General features: G+C 51.0%; 1 protein-coding gene across 1 annotated transcript; it reads left to right on the top strand.

The window, feature by feature from the left end:
- The first annotated feature begins 4,426 nt into the window (after positions 1-4,426).
- Positions 4,427-19,098, top strand: CX3CL1 (C-X3-C motif chemokine ligand 1). The gene is made up of 3 exons (XM_023555564.2): positions 4,427-4,541; positions 13,007-13,147; positions 15,406-19,098. Exons 1-3 carry the CDS (start codon positions 4,474-4,476, stop codon positions 16,460-16,462), a joined length of 1,266 nt encoding a protein of 421 aa, XP_023411332.2. The 5' UTR covers positions 4,427-4,473; the 3' UTR covers positions 16,463-19,098.
- The last annotated feature ends 3,024 nt before the right edge of the window (positions 19,099-22,122 follow it).

Here is a 22,122-nt window from a genome sequence, read left to right as displayed (position 1 = left end):
AAGGCTACCTCTGTAACAAACACCTCCAAAATTTCAGTGGCTCAACTCAATAGAAGTTTGTTTCTTTTCACCCGAAGCCTAAGCAGGCATTTCTGGTCTATGGCTGACCTTCTAAGTGGTCATTCGGGAACTCAGTCTTCTCTCTTACGGCTCTGCCTTTCTCTAGGGCCCGAGCGCTAACACATTCATCCAGCAGATGGGGAAAGAGAATGGAGGGTTATGGGGGGAGGGTTTATGCTCCAGGCCAGGAAAAGGTGCTCATCACTTCTGCCCATGTGCCATTGGCCGAACTTAGTCACATGGTCATGCCTGACTGCAAAGGATGCTGGGAAGTATAGGCAAGCAGTATATATCCAGGAGGAAGTGGAAGTGGGTTTAGGGAGCTCCCTTCGGCTCTCCTGAGCTCCCTAATTCTCTGCTTTCCTGGAGCTCCTAGACAGAGTTCACACTCCCAGAACAACAATACAAGAATCTCTCTGCCTTTGGAGTATTTTCCCTAGTTCCTCAGTGTAAACAACCATTCAGAGGACATCTTGGCACAAGTGGCTTTTGTTCTCCTTCAGATCTAGCCCTCCCGGTGCAGTGTCCAAGGGCAGTAGCTCCAGACACACAGAGCATTTGTCTAGGGGACCAAGAGAAGCACCAGAAAGGGTAGATGAGGAACAAACCCGCCTCTGCCACTCACTGGCTGGTATCTACAGCAAGGTACTTTGCCTTTCTGAGCCTCAGTTTCTCCCTCTGTGAATGGAGGGGAGAAATAAAAGTGCATATCAGAGCTTGTAGTTGTGAGAGTCTGATATGGTAAGAAGATATGGTCTGGTGTGTGCACAAAGGAAATGCCAGAGAGATGTGGACAACTGTCCTTAAACCAAACTCAATGCCGTCGAGTCGATGCCAGCTTGTAGCAACCTATAGGACAGAGTAGAAGTGCCCTATAAGGTTTCCAAGGCTATAAATCATTACGGAAGCAGACTGCCACATCTTTCTCCCACGGAGAGGCTCGTTGGTTCGAACCGCTGGCCTTTCAGTTGGCAACCGAGTGCTTTAATCACTGCACAACCAGGGCTCCACCAGCCCTCCTTACTGGCCAGGAAAGTTAAGCTGGGCAGAGTCGGGTGGGGCAGGGAAGAGCTAGGCAAGGCAGTCCCCAAGGAGGCCTGGAGATGGCAGGCCTAGGGGCAGGGCTCACCGCTACCCCCTACCCCCCACCCCACCATGCTGGGGCCCCACAGGAGTGCCCCGGGCTCCCCACTCTACTCACCACTGCTGTTTCTGTTCTGCCTCTGGGGCTGGGGGAATCCCTCGTGTTCCACGAGAACAGCGCAGGCTGTCTGCTCTCTAGGGCACCAGGAAGGCTCCTGGCCAGGTGGGGGCCTGCGAAAGGTGTGGTCAGGGATAACCTCATCCCCGCCACCCCCACCCACCCCACAGCAGCCTCTGGAGGTCACCCACCAGCAGAAACCCTTTTTTCTGTTACCCAGTGCTGCTCATTTTTCTAACCATTACTCTATTATTCCTCAGCTAAGCACCTCCCAGCTTCCCTTCGCCCCTAACCAGCATCCTCAGTCATCGCATCAGCTTCAAAGCTCTCTTCAGTTTGGTGCAACTATGGTCTCTCTGCCCACTCCTTCCTTGGAGCCAATGGCACCAGACCGTTCCCCATTACCTATATTTTCCACATTGCTTAGGATTTTCCCTCTGTCAAAATCTTGCCTATCCACATATTGCAGAATGCCAATATGTCATCCCACAGATTACTTGCAAATCAGGAAGGGACTAATACCTCTACAATAGAGAGGTCTAGCGGTCACCCATCAACCCCTTCGATCCCACAAATAGTGGGACTACCTGGCTGTACCAGTCTCCTGACATGACGTAATGTGAGCCACACAGTACTACTCACGAAGGAGTCTTGCCAAGAATGCTTAGCCTGGCTCTCTAATCTAGCCTTTACAGCTATCTTTAGTTTACAGGAAATCCGTGAAATAGAGGAACAAATTAAATGACATCGCAATGGAAAAATGAGATAAATTAAGAGTGAGGACATTCTATAAGACAATGGCCTTGGCTCTCGAAAAAACCAATGCCATGAAAAATGGGCAGGTGACTATTGTAGACTGAAAAGGAGTAATGACCAGATGCAATGCATGAATCTAGATTGGATCCCAGTTCAAAATAATAGAGACTGCTGAAAGGGTACAGAAGGAGCCCTGATGGTCCAATAGCTAAGCACACGGCTGCTAACTGACAGGTTGGTGGTTCAAACCCACTCAGTGGCTGTGAGGGAGAAGGAGCTGTAATTTTCCGTAAAGATTACAGCCAAGAAAACCCTACAGACCACTTCTTCTCTGTCACATGGGGTCACTATGAGTTGGAGTCAACTTGACAGCACCTAACGACAGCGGGTATGTGGCTTCCTTTTGGGGGATGGAAATGCCACTGAATTGTACACTTCGAAATGGATTGTTTTATGTTATGTGAATTTTGCCTCCATAAAAATAAAGGAGAGAAGGGAAGAAAGGAAAGAGGGAGGGAAGGAAGGAGAGAGGGTAAAGAGGAAAAACGGAAGGGAAAGAAACTATAAAATACATTTTGGGGACAATTACAGAAATTCAAATATTGGCTGGATACTAAATACACAGCCCTCCTCTTCCTCTCTCTCCCATTACCTCCCTCTCTTCCTTCCTCTTCTCCCTACCTTCTCCTCCCACGCCCACCTCTTCCTCCTCTGACCATGGACACAGCAGAAAGAGCCCCAGATCTCGGTTCTTATCAGTCCTTGACCCTCCCTGGGCTTCGATTTCCCCAGCTAACACATGAGGGGTTGGACTTCAAAAAGGTGAAGCTTACTGGCTCCATGTCCGCATGGGCTGGGACAGATCTCTGAACATGAGTGGATGTGAGTGGACATTGTCCCCAGCCAGGGTGCTCCTCCCCTACAGGTGCCCTCCCCCTATAGGATCCCCCAGCTTCCTAGCTCCCCACCCCAGACATCCCTGCTGTACTTGGGTGGGGATGTCTGGAAGGTGAGAGGTCCCCTGGCCTTCGGAGCTGTGATGCCTCTGTCCAGCCTAGCTTGAACCAGCTTTCCCGGTAGCCTGGGACAGTGCCTCACAGACAAATGGACTCCCCTCTGGGGATGTGCCCAGGATGTGGTGGGCACAGTTAACTCCTGGCCTGGGGCTAGGCTAGGCTCCTACTGGAATCTTCTAGGGTCTCAGGGATTCTTCCCACTGCCTGCAGGAAAGAGTGCCATTAAAGCAGGTTGTTGCTAACCCAAAGCCTACCAGCATTAATGCCAGCTCTTGGGGAGCCTGCTGCCTAGTCCTGTAGCAGAGAGTGAACCTGGAGTGGCAGAGCTGGGAAGCCCTCTTCCAGTAGATTAGACCAACTCTTCCTCATACAGTGCAGAAGCAAGGTCCCAAGAGAGGCAGGACTTCTCCAGGGCACAGGTTGCAGAGTCAGGGAGGAGCCAACCGGCACCCAGTTACCTGGGAGGGGGTTGGCTGCCTAGCAGGGGCCAGGCCTGAGCTAGGAGTGGGTGCAAAGGAAGAAAGGAAAGGTAGGGAGAGGAGGCAGGAGGTGAAGGCTCTTTTTTGTGTCCTCAGCCACCCATGCCCTACTCATGCCAAGTCCTCTTGTGGCAGCAAAGGTAGGTTCTCTGCCCTGATGTTCGGTAGGACCTGGGACAGTTCTGCCCCCTCCCTCAGCCTCAGTTTTCCCATCTGTCCATTTGAAGTGGGGCTGGAGCATTCTTTCAGTAAACACTGTACAGAGTGGCCCCTACTGTTTGCCTGGCCCCATGCTGGGCTGGGGGGATTGCATCAAACAAGCCCCCCAGGAGATCACAGTTCAGCACTTCTGTGCTCAGCCCAGGGCCTGGGGCTTTAAGGGGTGACGATGGGAGATCCCTCATCTTGTGGGGGGAGATACTTCCCAGATCAAAGGAGAGCTTGTCAGACCTGGATGGGTGGTTGGGACCCGGAGTCCCTTGAGCTAGCTGGCAGCCAGCACTCTATCCCTCTGTCCCTTTGTCCTTTTGTTCATTGCTCAGTTAGGAGCTAGGGCCCCAGGCCTGATCTTGGGGCGTGTACCAGGTCCTGGGAGGGAGGTGACAGGGCGGATGGGAGGAGAGGTGGCCCTTTGAACCCTAGCAGGCCTGATCAGCCTCCAAGGCAGGTCTAGTCCTACAAGAAAGGCAGGACTTTGAGCAGCCAGCCCTGGACCCGGGCTGCAGCCCCCCTTCCAGAGCAGCGGAGCCACTTGGTTCCCTGGCAACATCCAGAGGATTCCAGTGCGGCTCACTGGCTCCCTTCCTCTCCCCTCCCACTGTCTGCGGGGCGGGGGGGCGGGGGAGGCGGAGGCAGCGAGCCCCATTATAAAAAGCGACAGAGCTCAGGCAGCGAGGGAGAGTACTGAGCTCAGATGCCTGGCCCTTGCTGCCAGCCCTGACTGGATCCCCGCCACTCTGCAATGACTCCCCTGACGCGCTCGTGGCTGCTGCGCCTGGCTGTTCTGTTCCACCTGACCATCCTGCTGGCTGGTGAGTGGGGCTTTGCCTTGGCCCTTCGGCCTTGGCATCAGAGCCCCCAGACCCTCCCTGGTTAGGCAGAAGGCCTGAGGTCTAGGGGCCTGAAAGCAGCCCCTTCTGAGGGATGTGCTGGGAGGGTGCTGGGCCCTCTCCCTTGGCCCCCAGATGCAGAGCTGGCTGTCTCTCCTACCGGAAAGAGCTCTGCCTCCAGTGGCTTCCCCTGCCTGAGCCGGGAAGCAAGGTGGCTTCCGCATGCCAGCGAGGAGAGTTAATGTGGGCGGCAGAGGGTGCCCAGGTGTGGGTGTCCCAGTGGCGTGGATGTTGGGAGAAGCCTGAGGAGGCTCCTGGTGGGTGAAGGGGTGGGAGGCCCCTGCAGTCAGTGGGCTGAACTTTCGAGCCCAGGATTAATTTGTACCCTGTAGTCTGGACTCCTGAGTCCCAGCGTGGCCCTTGGCCAGGTTACAGTTGGGACTTCCTTCTGGCCCAATTTCAAGGCCTCCCAGGAGTAGGGGGCCCAGGACTAATGAAGGCCAAAGTCACTGCAGCACATGCCTTAGGCTCTCTGCTGCTCCCTCTGCTTGTGTCTCCTCCACCACACTATCATCTTCCAAGCACAGCTTAGCAAATATCTCTACTTCAGTCACAGGCTTTTTTGAGTCCAGGGAGGGCAAGGAGTATCCATCCCAACTGACATCAGTAAGATGGAGCCCAGAGAGGTGCAGAAGCTGGCCTGAGGGTGCACAGCCAGCCAGGGGGGGCAGGAGAGGGTGTGGATCATTGGAAGGGCTGCAGGAGAGAGGGTACAGGGTCCAGCTCATATGCCAGCTCTGCGCCTCTGCCCCCAGGGAAGTCAGGGACTCTACTGCCTCCAGGGAACCCTTAGAGTCAGCCCCATCCTCAGGGAGTGCCCCAGCCATGTGACAGGTAGAGGCTCAGAGAGGGTGGGAGTTTGCCTTACAGTGAGCCTGTGGCAGAATGAAAACCAGTTCCCAGCTTCCAGGACATCTCCATGGACCAAATTTTCTCTCAATCCCCTGTGTCTGGAAAAAAAACCCCAGTGGGGCAGGGAGTAGGAGAGTAAGTGGAGGTTGGGCGGGTGGAGGTGAATCACTGCTGGCTCCCTGCTGCCTGAGCTTGGGCCCGAGGCCTAGGGTGTTTGGGGATAGTGAGCACTGGAAGATGGGAGTCAGGCAGAGGTTGCTTTGCCATGGCCTTGCTCCATGACCCTGGGCAAGTTCTTGATTCTTTGGTGCCAGCTGCTGCACCTTTAAATACATCTGTTAGCTCCCAGGAGTGCGCTAAGGGTCCAATGAGGGTATTTTGGAAGAGAGAGGGGGAGGAGGATTCCTTTTACTAAGCCAGTGCGGGGAGAGGGGCTCCTGTGCTGGGTTGGGGAGGAGGCTCTGGGGGACCAGACCCCCTGTTTAGCACCCCGAGGCTTCAAGAACCTCAGGTCCCTGCTCTAACTTGGTCACTGTGCTGGGAGATATTTGGCATGATTTCACCCTCTCTGAGCCTCAGTTCCTCCTTTTATAAAACCGGTTATTGGGCCAGGCTCACCTTGGAGGTTCTCATCAGTGCTGACATTCCAGGTTCTGAGAGGCCCTCTGGGAGCCCGGGAAAGTCTAGGAGGTGGTCCAGAAGCCAGAGGGGCCCTCAAGGGAGGCTGGGGGCTTCCTGGTTGCTCTCCCAGCTGGTGCACAGAAGCTGCGTCAGTCCCCAAATATGGGTTTCCAGGGATGTGTCAGGTGGGAGGATCCTCCACTTTATATAATGAACCTGCAGCTACAAGTCAGAGCAGAGATTTGGCCCCCCCAAGCACTGACGCATTCACACCCACTCCTGCCCCAGCAAGAAAGACAAAACCTGTTTTAAGCTGGGTTGGTTGATTCCTTAGTCGGCTCCCCTGAAGAGCTGTGGGAGTAGATGGGCAAGGCAGTGGAGGGTAAATTCAGACTCAGGTCCAAGTTCTGTCAGATTGCAATAAAAATGCCAACTTTGTTTCTCTGTTTGTTCAGGTTTCCCATGTCACAAAGTGCTTCCTGGTGCATTTTGTTCCTTCATTCTTTCAACAAATAGCGCGCACCGACTATGTGCCAGGCGCTGTTCTACGTGCTGGGGTCACAACAATGAATAATACGGCCAAAGATCCCAGCCTCAGGGTGCTGAAATTCCACTAGAGAAGACAGATGATACACAAAATAAATGAGTAAATGATTTGATCTGTTAGAGAGAAATAGATGCTATGAGAGAGAGAGAACATGAGTGTGAGAGAGAGAGAGGAAGGAGAGAGGTGTTGAAATTTTTAATAGGGGGTCAGAAAGCCCCACTGAAAAGGGGCTGTTTAACAGTCTTGGGGGAGGTGAGGGAGTGAGGTGAGCCAAGTGGATATTTTTGGGCAGTGGTCCTCAGCGGGAGATTTTGCCTCCTGTCTTAGTTATCTAGTGCTGCTATAACAGAAATACCACAAGTGGGTGCCTTTAACAAACAGAAATTTAGTTTCTCTAAGAGGCTAAATAAGAGGCTAGAAGTCCGAATTCAGAGTTTCTGGCTCTAGGGGAAGGCTTTCTCTCTTTCGGCTCTGCGGGAAGGTCCTTGACTCTTTGAGCTTCTGCTCCTGGCTTCCCTCTTCCTCCATCTCTGCTCTGCTCACTTGTTTAATCTCTTTTATATCACGGAAGAGATTGACTCACAAGATAACACCCTACACGAATCTCGTCTCATTAACATAAAAAGACAACCCATTCTCAAATAAGATCATAACCGTAGGCATATTTTGGGGGAACGCAATTCAACCCATAACATTCCCCTAGGGGCAATGTCTGAAGGCATTACGAGTTATTACAAATGTCACATTTTTGGTTGGGGGATCAGTGGTAACGGCATCTAGTGGGTAGAGGACAAGGATGCTGCTAAACATCCAACAACGTACTAACAGCCTCCACAACAAAGAATTTCCTGGTCCAAAAATGTCAAAAAACTATTTGATCTAAATTGAGAAACTATGCTTTAAAGGAAGAGAGCTCCAGACATTTGAAAAAAATTTTTAAAATATTTTATCGTGTTTTGGGTGGCAGTTTGCATTGTACATTAGGTTCCCACTTAGCGATTTTTATACAACTTGTTCCATGACTTGGGTTACATTTTTCACAATGTGTCAACATTCTCGTTACTTCCATTCTTTTGTTCTGTTTCCAATAATCTAGCTTCAGGGCCCCTCCTTAACTTCTCATCTTTGTTTTAAGGTAAATGTTGACCATTTGATCTCATATAGTTGATTATTTAAGACAGCATAGAATCCATGGGTGATAGTGTTTATTTTATAAGCCAATCTATTATTTGGATGAAAAGTGATCATCAGAAGTAGCTTCAGTTCCAAGTTGAAAGGGTGTTTTAGAGTAATAGCCTCGGGAGTTCCTCTAGTCTCTATTGGTCCAGTAAACCTGGCCTTTTCAGGAATCCGAGTTTTGTTCTACATTTTTCTCCCTTTCCATCCGGGACTTCTATCGTGTTCCTGGTCAAAATGGTCGGTAGTGGTAGCTTGGCACCATCTCGTTCTTCTGGTTTCAGGCTAGATGAGGCTGTCTGGGGTTCACGTGGGTTATTAGTCCTGTGAACTAGTTTCTTCCTTGAGTCTTTGGTTTCCTTTCTTCTCTTTTGTTCCAGATGGATAGAGACCAATAATTCTATTTAGATGGCCACTTATAATCTTTTAAGACCCTGGATGCTACTCACCAATCTAGGATGTAGAACATTTTCTTTATGAACTATGTTATGCCAGTTGATAGAGTTGTCCCACAAGACTATGATCCCAAGCCTTTGAATTCAATATACCAATCCTGCGAGATGTTTGGCTATGTCTAGGACAGACATTTTAAATTTTTTATTCTCGCAGTCACCCTGTGAAGCAGGTATTACCATTTCCACTTTACAGGTATGGTAACTAAGGCTTGGAAAGTCTGAGTGACTGGCCCAGGGACACACAGCTGAATAAAGGCTCAAGCCTTCTTTCTACCACCTTACCCAGAACATTCCTGCCTGTTAGCCTCTTAGCAGTCCTTGAAGGCCAGTCTAAAGGATACCTCCTCCAAGAAGCCTCCCGTATCACTCAGTTACAAGTGGTTTCTCCCTCATGTAAACCCCTACACACTTGGGGTATGTTTGGGAACATGGTGTTTCTACCTGGTGTTTAAGGTGACTGGAATAGTGGACTAGGTAGGGACTGGGGTAGAAAACTAGCTCTGACACGACACAGCTGTGTGGCCTTGAGAAAGTCATTTAAACTCTTTGAGCTTCAGCTTCTGCATGTGTGAAAATGGGGATAATGACACCCCCTTTGAGGGAAGTTGGGGATTAAGGACAGCAAATGCGTATTTGTGCTGAGCACAGGGTCCAGCACACAGTAGGTGCCCAACATAGAAAAACATGAATATGTCCTAGCTGTCCATCAGACTGGGAGGTTCTAAGGGTGGAGACAGGCCTTGTTCACCCCAGTAGGCTTCACAGCATCCAGCACAGGGCCCTGCACTAGGGAGAGATCAGCATTCGTTGATTGACTGAACAAACATGGTGATCTGATATCATTTATTGACATTGAGGGACTCTCCCCCAGCTCATCGCCAGCATCTGTGGGAGAATAATCTCAGAGTTAAGGACAAGGGTGCCTGGGTCTTTTTGTATTTTCTCAAAAGTAATTCAAACAAGTGTTTGCTTAATCAGAAAATGGATGGATGGACGGACGGACAGACGGACGGATGGATGGATGAGTGAGTGGGCTACAGATGTATGGATGGCTGGGAAGATGAAAGGGGGTTGGAGGATGGGGAGGGATGGACAGATGGCAGACGGGTGAGTGGGGGATAGGTGGATAGATGGATGGGGGTTGAGCAGGGAATGGTGAGAATTAGGCAGGTAGGTGGGTGGGAGATGAGTAAGAAATTGACAAGTGGGGTAGATAAATGGATGGATGGACGGATAGATGAAGGAGGGGTAATTAGATTGAAAATTAATTCATCAATGAATGTTTATTGAGTATCCACCTTGTGCTTGATCCTGGGGAACATTGTGACACCAGGAAAGATGAGGTCCCCACCCTCCTAACACTCATGTTCCAGGGATTTGACCGTGACAGATCATAGAAAAATAAAAGAAAACTTTAGCTCCATGAAGGGAAGGCCTCCTTTAGGTAAATTACACAACCTACCCAGGGAGAACCAAGAATAAAGCTTGGCCAAGGACACTCAGGCACCATGCGAGAGGGTGGGGACTTTGGGGACAGGGTGACTTTGTGGCTCTTTAAAGCCCTAGAGGTGTGCAGTGGCCTTCCCCATCCTAGAGAGCCCCATGGGTGGGCCTCCCTGCTTGCCCACTGGCAGCCTCTTTGCCTCCTCCTAGCTCCAGGTTTTCCAGGGCACTGCTTTTCTGGGGCTTCCCCAGAAAGAAACCTGCCAGACCAGGCTAGGGGGCTGCTGCCTGGCTCTACTCAGTAGGGCCCGGGAAGCTACAGTTGAGTCACTCCAAAGCCCCACTTGGGGAGAAAGAGGGCAACAAGGCTGCAGGCCAACTTTCACATCCTGCTTCCTCAGACTGTCTCCTCAGTGACAAAGGGCAAACTGTGACTAAGGGAACAGCTGCTGGGAGCCCATTCTAACCACCCAGGAGCTACTGGTGCCACCCCTCAATCACCCACCACACCTACACCCAGCCCAGACCCACAGACCCTGAACCACATTTCCCCTAAGGTAGTGGGCCCAAGCTTACAGCATGGTGGGCAGCAGGTTTTAGAAGGTGTGGTGGGGCGGGGGGGCACCTGCCTGCCTGTGTGTGCCTGTATTTGGGAAGGCAGAGTGTGTTTGCATGGCTGTGTATCTCTAAGTATTAGTGTATGAGCATTGCATGTTTCCACTACCTGTCTGTCAGCCTGTTGTACTGTGGTGGTGGCTTGTGTGTAGCTGTGTCGCAGGAAGCTAGGCCACCGGTATTTCAAACACCAGGGGGTCACCCATGGTGGACAGGTTTCAGCTAAGCTTCTAGACTAAGACAGACCAGGAAGAAGGACCTGGTGATCTACTTCTTAAACTGGCCAGTGAAAACTTTACAAATAGCAGTGGAAGTACAGTGGTCGTTCTATTGTACAGAGAGTCACTATGAGTCAGAATTGAGTCGATGGCACCTAACAACAACAACAACGTGTGTTTGGTGAAACCCAGGGATCAGTTGGGGGCTCCCCAGGCCCAGAAGAGCTAGATGAAGTCAGCTTGGTCCCTTAGCTCTACTGCCCTGGAAGTCCTGGCCTCTAGGTCTTTGCAAAACCCAGGTAGAAACACCATGTTCCCGAACATACCCCAAATGTGTAGGGGTTTATATGAGGGAGAAACCACTTGTAACTGAGTGATACGGGAGGGTTCTTGGAGGAGGCATCCTTTAGACTGGCCTTCAAGGACTGCTAAGAGGCTAACAGGCAGGAATGTTCTGGGTAAGGTGGTAGAAAGAAGGCTTGAGCCGTTACTCAGCTGTGTGTCTCTGGGCCAGTCACTTAGACCTTCTAAGCCTCAGTTCCCATACCTGTAAAATGGAAATGATAATATCTGCCTCACAGGGTGGCTGCTGAACATAACCTTGACCCAGTTCTGAAGCTCAGGCTCTTCGTCATTTTCTAACCCCCAGCCTTACACCAAGGAGAGTGGCTTTTGGTAGAGATTTTAGGGGAGGGAGGAGGCACAAAGGCAAATCAAACCATTTCAAATGTTTATATAAAACATCATATCAAATATTTGGGTTCTTTACCATCCTTTTAGTCACCCTCATCCCATTCTGCATTTTCTCTCAGCTCCATGTTGTACCCAGCCTTCTGCAGGTCCCTACCCTGCCCTATGCACACACCCCCATCTCCATCCCCCGTCGTCGCTCCTGCTCCTCTCAGCTTGCCCAGGGACTCCAAATTCCTCTCTCCTCTTATGCTGGATGTCTTAGGCTGGGTTCTCTAGAGAAGCAAAACCAGTAAAGCACATAAATACACACACACACATATATATATATATATATATATATATATATATAACCAAACCCTGTGCCATCGAGTCGATTCTGACTCATAGTGACCCTATAGGACAGAGTTGAGCCGCCCCATAGAGTTTCCAAGGAGCACCTGGTGGATTCGAACTGCCGACCCTTTGGTTAGCAGCCATAGCACTTAACCACTGTGCCACCAGGGTATCCTACATACATATAAAAGGGATTTATATCAAGGAAATGGCTCACGCAGTTGTAGAGGCTGTGGGGCAGGATACAGGTATCTCCTGATTCGTGTAGCCACAGGGGCTGATGAACTCAGGATCAGCAGGTCAGAGAGCAGGGCTCTTGCTCACAGGCTGCAAAGATTCACTGAATCCCAAGATTGGCAGGCAGGACTGCAGATAAGTGGCTAGCTCAAGTCCGGATAATCGGAGGTCAAACAAACAGGAGTCAGCTGAAGGATCCAGAGCGAGCAAAAGCCTAGGAGCCCTGCCAGAATGTCCACTTATATTTGATGCAGTCCACACGCCCAAGGAAACTCCCTTTCAACTGATTGGCTACATCCCTCAGATCCCATCATGGGGGTGATCACAGTATATCAAATCTCATCATGGAAGCGATCCCATCATACGACTGCCAAACCACTGAGAACATGGCCCAGCCAAGCTGACACACAACCTTAACCATCACTCTGGACAATTCAGTCCCTGGTGCTTAATGGCCAAACAAAGGATCGTCTATTCTGCAGACCTCACCTTCCTTTGACGGCAGTTATACTTACACACTTAATATTTTTATTATCTGCTACATGTTGCTGCTATATGTATGTCCTTAGGTGTTTTTGTGGGGAGGGGGTACATGAGTGCCATTGTGTGTGTGCATGTGCTCAGGTCATGGGGTGAGCACACGGGTTGTGGGTTGGCAGAGACCTGGGTGTGTCTCAAGGTCTAGAAGAATCCACAAATATGAAGCAGCCTGAGAGGGAGTCAGGGGGAGCGTATGAGTATGAGGGGGTGGCGATAACTGATCAAGTGAGCTGGTGGGGAAAAGGCAGGGCTAGGGTGATGGGCAGGCCATGGGCTAGGGAGGGGACTGAAGCCAGGCCTGGAGAGAGCCTGTTCATCCCTTGCTGGCTGTGTGACCTCAGACGGATCCCTGTCACTCTCGCTTACATCACCCCTTTGTACCAAGCACCAATTTCATTTTTCAGATTAAACACTTACTATTTATGTGCCAGGCAATAATAACTTAGTAAGGAAGAATTCACTTTCACGAATCCTCACAACCACCCTATTTTACAGGCAGGAAAACTGAGGCATGAGAGGTTTGGTGATGGTAGGGCCTGAGCTCAGGTCCTGGAAGGTCAGGTGTATAGGGCATCAGTTCTGGCTTGGGGGGTGTGGCTGGGACAAGTGGGCATGTGGCTGGGAAGCTGGATATCCATGGTCAGTCCTGCTGACTCGGGGCTTCTGTGGACCCAGGACAGCCCCGCGGGATGAATAAATGCGAGATCACGTGCAATAAGATGACCTGGCCCATCCCTGTGAAACTGCTACTCCGCTATGAAGGCAACCCTGAGTCCTGCGGCAAGCCTGCCATCATGTAGGTACTGCTCTACCACCACTAGGCTGTGTCCACACCCTCTGCCCCAACCTGAGCTCTCAGCTGGGAGCCTCGGTGAATGCCTTTCTTGCTCCCAGCTCGAGGGTCACCTCGCTGACTTTAATATCTTTGCCACATGGCAAAGGTGGGGTTTCCTGAATGACAACTGTGGCTGGGGGAGGGGAGGAGGGACGGCTGTCCTGGTCGTGGCCTGGAGCGGCCACTGAGGGGGACATCCCTTCTGGACTGAAGTGTGTTTTACGCAGCACTGTGACCCACTGGATTTAGTGGGAAGGTAAAGCCTGGTGGTCTCAAAGTGCCAGTCCCAGTCTCTGACCCAGCTGGTGCAAATCCTGGCCTCACCGCTTACCAGCTGGGTGGTCCTGGCCACATAATTTACCTTCTGAGCCTTCGTTTCTTTATCTGTAAAATGGGTAGTTGGGTGGATGGCAGGAGGTAATGTTAACTAAAGTGCTTGTCAGGGTGCTGATGCTGCTGCTAATAGGAAAGGCAGAGATCACTGTCTGCCTTTGACAGATGAGGAAAATGAGGCCTGGAGAAGTTGAGGGACCTCTATGAGACTTCCAAGGAGCCTTGGTGGTGCAGTGGTTAAGCACTTGGCTGCGAACTGGGAGGTCGGTCGGTTGAACCCACCAGCCGCTCTGCAGGAGAAAGAGGTGGCAGTCTGCTTTCCTCTAAGGATTTACAGCCTTGGAAACCCTACGGGGCAGCTCCACTCTGTCCTATAGGGTTACTATGGGTCACTCTATGGTAGTGGCTTTTTTTTTTTTTAATAAGACTTCAGAGAGGGATGAAGCTGAGCCCATGACCCACCCAGCTCAGGTGCCTATCTCTCTGGCTGCTGGGAACCTCCCGCCCTCTTGGTGTCCGGCTCCCCCTGGGGCTCCTCTTGAGTACTGTCCAATCATCCAGCCTGAGGCCTTTCCCTAGGACTGACTTTTGGTGCAGGATCCTGGCAGCAGGAAGTGGCCAGGTGCCCTTTGTAGTCTAGCTGAGCTGAAGGAAGCCCAGTGCTTCCTCTCTTCCACGGTCGGTTTCGAACGCAGGCGTAGTGCAGTGTGTGCTCCTGCCTGACCTTTCTGCTCACTCATCAAGACTCACTTCCCCCAGGTTCCCCAAATATTTGCTTCTTCTTTCTAGGTGAAACAAAGGGGGAAACGCTGGAGGACCGCAGCACCACGCCTGTGGGGGCCCTCAGAGTCACGCTTGCTTCCTGGGCTTCTCTGGCTTCCCAGCATGCTTGAGCCAAGTGCCTTTACTTTTCTGAGCTTCAGCTTTCTCATCTGTAAAATGGGAATGAAAGTGGTATCCACCATGCAGAATGGGTGTGAAGCAAAATGCTTAGCCCAGCTATGGCATGGAGCAAGGGCCCAGGTCAGCTGTGAGCCTTGACCTTGGCAGTGAACCAGCCACTATCTCTCACAGCTTCAGAGGAAGTTCAAGGTTTGGATAGAACGTGGGGTCCCAACTGGGCCACCATATATATATGGCTCTAGCTCACTATGTGCCCTTGTAGCCCAAGGCCATACACAGGAGAGGAGGGGTAGGGTAGAGGGCAGCCTGGAGTTATAAAACCAAGGAAGATGAAGAAGAGGACTTTGTGATATAGGTCCTTTTCAGAGTTGGAGGCCTCACTACGAAGCTCCCCAGTCACATACCTGGCAAGACAACATCTGTGAAGTCCCTCCCCTCCAATCAGGAGACTTACAGCCCAGATCCCCTGCCTTAAGGGTAATGATTTCATTATCAATGTGGTTATTATTCTCAGCTACCACACTTTACTAAGCCAGGTGTTGTACATAATTTACATTTTTATAAGAATGAAGCAGGGAGACCAACTCACTGTAGCTTGCCTGAGAGTTTCCTGGTTTTAAAACTGGAAGTTCCATGTCCTGAAAACCCCCTCAGTCGCAGTTTGTGCAGGACAGCTGGTCACCCTACCAAAAACCCCAAACCCCTTGCAATTGAGTTGATTCGAACTCATGGCAACTCTATAAAAAAACCAAAGCAAACCCATAGCCACTGGGTTGATTCTGACTCATAGTGACCAGTAGAAGGTAGGTATTCTTATTTCCTCTATTTCTTGGGTGAGGAAACAGGTGCTCAGGAGGTGAAATGAGTTGCCCCAGGCCTCACAGCTAATAAGCCGTGGAGGCAGGCTTTCAAGCCAGGTCTGTTCACCCTGGACTGGGTTCTGGTGTCTGGACATCACTGAGTCTCTGTCTTCTCCCTTGCAGCTTGGTGACAAAGAAGCATAGATTGTTCTGTGCTAACCCAGACGAGAAATGGGTCCAGGAGGCCATGGAGCATCTGGACCGCCAGGCAGCTGCTCTGACCGAAAATGGGGGCACGTTTGAGAAGCTTATGGGCACAGGAGGGCCCACGGCAACCCCAGCCAAATGGGAAACGTACAAGTATGCCGTGTCAGAGCCCAAAGCTGCAGGGGAGAGCAGTGGTCCGGAGCTAACTCCTCCTTCTCAGGAGGCACAGAATGCCTTGGGGACTTCCCCAGAGCTGCCAACCAGAGTGGCCATTTCTTCGGGGACCAAGTCCCCCTCAACCTCAAAGGCTGAGGATGAAGGTCCTCCACCAGGGCCTGAGGGAACTGAGCTTTTCAATGTAGCTGCTGTCTCCACCATGACATCTACCATGATAACTTGGCAGAGTTCTGCTGCCTACCAACCTGGGTCAGGCCTCTGGGTGGAGGGAACGGCCTCTGAAGCCCCCTCCACAGAAGCCCCCTCCACCGAGGCCCACTCCACTCAGGACCCCTCCACTGAGGCACCCACCATTTCACACCCAGCCCCAGAAGACAGTGTTGGGGCTGAAGGCCAACTGGTATGGGTCCAGGAACAGAGCCCCATGCCAGAGAACTCTCCAGGGTCTGAGGAGATTGGTCCCATTGCAGCTCACACAGATGCTTTCCTGGACTGGGGGCCTAGCAGTATGGCCCACACTTCTGTGGTCCCCGTCTCCTTTGTAGGAACCCCCAGCAGGGAGCGAGGGGCTAAAGGCAGCTGTGCTCCGAAGGCTGAGGAGACCATTCACACCGCTATGGACCCCCAGAGGCTGGGAGCTCTCATCACTCCTATCCCTGACCCTCAGGCAGCCACCCGGAGGCAGGCAGTGGGGCTGCTAGCCTTCCTTGGCCTTCTTTTCTCCCTGGGGGTGGCCATGTTTGCCTACCAGAGCTTCCAGGGCTGCTCCCACAGAATGGCGGGGGAGATGGTGGAAGGGCTTCGCTATGGCCCCCTGATCTGTGGCAGTAACTCATATGTCCTGGTGCCAGTGTGAGCTATCTACCTGCCTGCATCCAGTTGTTTGACTCAGACAATTGCTTGGAGCCCCCTTCCTCAGACCCACTCTCATCCAAGGGCCCGGCTAGAGCTGGGATGATCAGAGCAGGGAGGCAGGATCCTCCAGGTAGGATGGCTCCCAGCTCTGGGACTCACCCCAGGAGGCCACCTTGACCATTCTTTTTTTTCACTTTGAAAGTATATTCTTCTTTTTTTGTAAATTTTTGTGCTTTAAGTGAAAGTTTATAAACCAAGTCAGTCTCTCATATAAAAACATATACACCTTGCTATATACTCCTAGTTACTCTCCCTGTAATGAGACAGCACACTCCTTCCCTCCACTCTCTGTTTTCCTGTCCATTTGGCCAGCTTCTGACCCCCTCTGCCCTCTCATCTCTTCTCCAGACAGGAGCTACCCACATAGTCTCATGTGTACCTTGACCATTCTTGACTTATTGGAGACAGGAGAGTGGCCTCTACAACTCATTCTGATGTCCCCAATTCAGAAAATCCCCTCTGCTGCTGGCTGGCTAGAGGCTCCCTTTGATATCATCCCAGCCCCAATGAACAATTTATTTATTGAATGCCTAGCCCCTCAGACCCATGCCCCCATATGGAGATCACAATCACTCCCAACTGACAAAGGAGCCTCAGGCCAGGCCTTCTGTCCGCACCCTCAGACTCATCGTGTCTCTTGGTCCCGCTGTAGTCGCCAGTCCCCCGGCCACCAGCGGTGCTATCTCTCCCTGTCCCCTGTACAGAACCCACCCCCAGCCGGGGACATGTTTCTTTTTCTTTTTTTGCATGAGGCTATTGTAGTATTTCCTGGGTGTTTCCCAGCCAAAGCTCTGTCCTCCTTGTCAGTCAGGCATTGCGAGAAAGGAGATGAAGTTATCTGGTAGTGAGATTCTTTTCCTCCTTGGTCTACGCTGTGCAACGAAGGGGCATTTACTACTAGTCTGAAGGCTAGGGTTTGAGTCACAAGTCTGCCATCAACCCAGCAAGGCCTTGGTGTGACAGAGGGTAGGCAGCTCCTTTCCCTTTTCTGTGCCTCTAGTTTCCCACCTGTGAAAGGAAATAGTTGGGTTAGATAAGGGATGGTGAATATGTGACAAAAACCTGTACCCCTGACAGGCAGCTCTAATCGATCCAGATCCCCTCTCCCCCCACCGCTGGATGTAGCCTGAGTCTTTCTCAAACAGAGTACCTTAGCCAGTCACTTCCAATCACCTGTGATCTAGAGGGGCTGCAAGGGAGCAAACGATAGCTCAGGCCCTGCCTCGTTGGAAGGGAGTCTGCCCTGTGGGCCTCCTGAAGGGTGGCTAGGCTGCGGTGCTTGAGGGACCCACTTTGGAAGTCTCCTCCCCCGACACTGAGACAACACTGAGCTCTGCACCCCACCAGAGGGACTGGCTGAAGGAGGATAGGAGAGTCTGCAGGCTTCTGGGTGCTGAGACCTCCATGGAAGAAGCCAAGGGAAAGCTGTTGAAGCAGTCACACTCCTCGACGCTGCTTGTGCAAGTGGCCAGGCTCTCTGTCCCCTGGTCCCACACACTCTGGGCCCAGCATTTGCTCTTTTGTCCCTAAGCCTGGGTCCCCCTTCCACTTGTCTCATTCCTGAAAACACTGTTTTCTGCACTCGGAGATCTCTCCTCATTGTCACCCGCACCTCGGGAAGACCTAGGAATTTCCATGAGTTTCCATAAGATCAAAATCCACCGATGAAACCTGAGGTTCCAGTGTTTCCGAAAGGGACTCCTTGGGGAGGGAAATTGTGGACATGAGTCAGGCTGCCTGTTTGGCTCCTGATGGCTCAGGCACTCCCGGATGGGCTGGAGGCTGACTGGGCTGGCCACTGCCCACTGATCAGGGTCCCTGGTGGCAGCACCTCCCCATTGCCCTCAATTGTGACCCTTCCTTCCACCTGAGGGAAGCCTCCCATGGCCTGGGCTCCACCAGGGAGCATGTGCCACACTGTGCAGATGGGACTGGTTGCTCAGTGAGAGAAACCACGGCTCTGGTCTGCAGAGGCTCTGCACTTCTGCCTACCCGATGCTCCAGTCTGCAGAGGCTCTGCACTTCTGCCTACCCAACGCTCCAGCATCATCTACTAGGCCAGGCTCAGGGTGTTCGGGAAGGTTGGGGTCACCCAGAGAGCCCAAAGGAGTGGAGAACAGAGCTGAACACAATTTGCTTAGGCTCCTCCAGGCTGGGAGAGCCTTCAAGGGACAGGTCCCCAGCCATGGGGCTCCCCTCCTTTGTGAAGAAGAGGCTGGGGGCAACTGGTGCCCCTTCCACAGATTTCGTTAGCTCCTCCGTGAAGGACATGGATGAGGACAATTTGGGGAGGACTTTGGAAGGAGTTGGTTGATCCTTTTGCTTTTCCAAACCTCATCACTTAATGTCTGTGCCATTTTGTATTTTACTAATAAAATTGAAAAGTCTTGTGAATCAAATAAGAGTGCTCTTTCTAGGGCAGGTCCAGCTACCAGGATCTCAAGGGGAATGTAACAAGGGAGGGCAAAGACCTCTGTGTCAGCCCTGGCGGAGGTGAGGCAGGAGCCCCAGCCTGCCTGGGGCAGAGGGGCAGGAAGTTTTACAATCAGCAGAAGAGGCACTAGGATGGGGGTGAGGAGCACTGGGCCCTGGCCTGGCTCTGCTGTGCCCAGCTGTGTGGCATTGAGCCAGTGCCTTTATGTCTCTGGGCTTGTATAAATGTGGGCATGAGACCTCTTCTAGCAGATCCCACCCCTGGTAGTGATTAGAATCCTCTGTGGAGCCCCACCCCATGCCTACTGAACCATCATCTTGGGGGCCCTCGTATCACCTTTAGGATTTGTGTGACCCACAGACCCAAACTTGGCCACATTTTCCTCTTTGCTGCCTTGCCTCATTCCTGGTTTAGATAAAGATAAAAGAACGATGACCTCCCCTCATGGGACTTGAGTATTCATAGATGTGATTCAAGTGTGAGCCTCCAGGTGGCTCCTAGGCCCTCCAGAGTCCTGGAGTGGCATCATAAGAGATACTACGTACGGTTGTACAGGTTGAGAACCACACAAGTTCCCACATGTCAGGTCCAGCCATCAATATACAGTGTTTCCTGGGTTCTACGATGCACATTCTCTCACACTGTGACATCTTTGAAATCGGGATTTGTCTTACAATCAAGGGCTCGTTGTATTTGACTTTGTAGTTTTTTTACTAGCAGTTTATTAAATATCAGAGCATCTTATAATCAGTGGCACCCGTCTTAGTTTTCTAACGCTACTATAACAAAAATACCACAAATGGGTGGCTTTAACAAACAGAAATTTATTTTTCTCACAGTTTAGGAGGTTAGAAGTACGAATTCAGGGCACCAGCTAGGGAAAGACTCTCTCTCTGTCGGCTCTGGAGGAAGGTCCTTGTCTGTTTGAGTTTTTGCTCCTGGGCTATCTTCATGTGGCTTGGCATCACTCCTTCCCCCATCTCTGCTTGCTCGCTTACTTGTTTAATCTCTTTTATATCTCAAAAGAGATTGATTTAAGACACATCCTACAGTAATATTGTCTCATTTACATAGTAAAGACAACCCATTTCCAAATGGTATTATAATCACAAGTACAGGGGTTAGGATTTACAACACGTATTTGGGGGGGGGGGCACAATTCAAACCATAACAGCATCTTAGATTCTACTGGGTTTTTCAAAATTAGAGGCAACATTTAAAAATCAGGACGTTACACACATCAACCCAGTCCTCTTTGTTCTCTCAGTGACTCAGAAGTCAGCCCCACTGGGCACTCATTCTCCCAGGGAAAGGGTGGGAGGGGCCTGAGCAGAGGCTGCCCCTCACAATGGGGCAGGCCAGGGTGAGACCTCCAGCTCCCTGTTTCCCCTCTGTACCCACCCTACCCCGTCTCACCTCCAACCGCACCCCTTGCTCCCAGACCCTGTCAGTTGCCATTTGTTGTTACCCCGTTATTTTTCTTATACTAAGGTTATTTTTCTCTGAACCCAAGCCTCCATCAAAAGTAGGACAGTGGTGGCTCAGTGGAAGAGTTCTTGCCTTCCATAAGGGAGACCTGGGTTCAGTTCCCAGCCAGTGCCCCTCATGCACAGCCATTACCCATTTGTCAGTGGAGGCTTGCATGTTGCCATGATGCTGAACTGGTTTCAGCTGTTTCCAGACTAAGACAAACTAGGAAGAAAGGCCTGGTGATCTACTTCTGAAAAATCAGTCACTGAAAACCCTATGGATCACAGCAGTCTGATTCTGTTGTGCACGAGGTCACCATGAGCCGGGAGTTGACTCGACGGCAGCTAACAACAACAGAGCCTTTGGATATAATAAGTTCTTGATAAGTTTGTGTCAATAAATGAATAAAAGTAAATAAAAATAGGGGTCTTAAACGTTAGCAAGCAGCCATCTAAGATGCACCAATTGGTCTCAACCCACCTGGATCAAAGAAAAATGAACACCAAGGACACAAGGCGATTACGAGCCCAAGAGACAGAAAGGGCGACATGAACCAGAGACTTACATCATCCTGAGACCAGAAGAACTAGATGGTGCCCGGCCACAACCCATGACTGCCCTGAAGGGAACACAACAGAGAACCCCTGAGGGAGCAGGAGAGCAGTGGGATGCAGACCCCAAATTCTCATAAGACCAGACTTAATGATCTGACTGATACTGGAAGGACCCCGGTGGTCATAGCCCCCAGACCTTCTGTTGGCCCAGGACAGGAGCCATTCCTGAAGCCAACTCTTCAGACATGGGTTGGACTGGACAATGGGTTGGAGAGGGGTGCTGGTGAGGAGTGAGCTTCTTGGATCAAGTGGACACTTGAGACTATGTTGGCATCTCCTGCGTGGAGGGGAGATGAGAGGGTGGAGGGGGTTAGAAGCTGGCAAAATGGACACAAAAAGAGAGTGTCAAGAGAGAACGGACTGTCTCATTAGGGGGAGAGTAATTGGGCTTAAAAAAAAATTTTTTTTTAATTGGGAGTGTGTAGCTAGGTGTATATGGGTTTTTGTGTGAGAGACTGACTTGATTTGTAAACTTTCACTTAAAGCACAATAAAAATTATAAAAAAAAAAAAAAACTTAAGGACAAAATAAAAATAAGTAAAAAGTAAGACAAGGAAAAACAGACCATGATGGCCACATGCTTTTCCTCTTACCCTGCTGGCTTCCCTCATTTTCATCAGCTAAATCCCTTAGATATTTGAGTTTGAGGTTCCTGTAGGCATCTGTGTTTGCTGCCTCTGCCCAAGCTGCAAATTCCAGGACTTTCTTTTGCAGTGAGCGATAGCACTCACCCTGAACTCAGTTTCCCTCCGCTTTTGCCCACCCTCACCCCCAGGAAGGAGCTCTGTTGCAGGCAGGATCTCAGCCCTCCCAACGCCCCCACCTCACCCTTCCAACAACAGGGAATACCAACAGGGTCTTTGAAAGGAAACTTTTGGTTCCTGTCTTTTTATCATTTACTGCAAGCCGGGCAGCAAGTATGCCAAGTTCTTTATGGACAACCATACCATCTCATCGATGATGAAGGTAAGGCTCTCAAAAGACAAAGTGATTTGCTCAAGGTCACACAGCTTGTAAGCTACAGAGCTGGGATGTGACCTGAGGTCTTTCTCCAGAACTCATGTCTTAACCACTGCTCTGAAA

This window comes from Loxodonta africana, chromosome 21 (assembly GCF_030014295.1).
Source record: "Loxodonta africana isolate mLoxAfr1 chromosome 21, mLoxAfr1.hap2, whole genome shotgun sequence".
Classification (NCBI taxonomy): Eukaryota; Metazoa; Chordata; class Mammalia; order Proboscidea; family Elephantidae; genus Loxodonta; species Loxodonta africana.
Note: the sequence above shows the minus strand (reverse complement) of the source record. Positions and strands in the feature narration are given on the sequence as shown.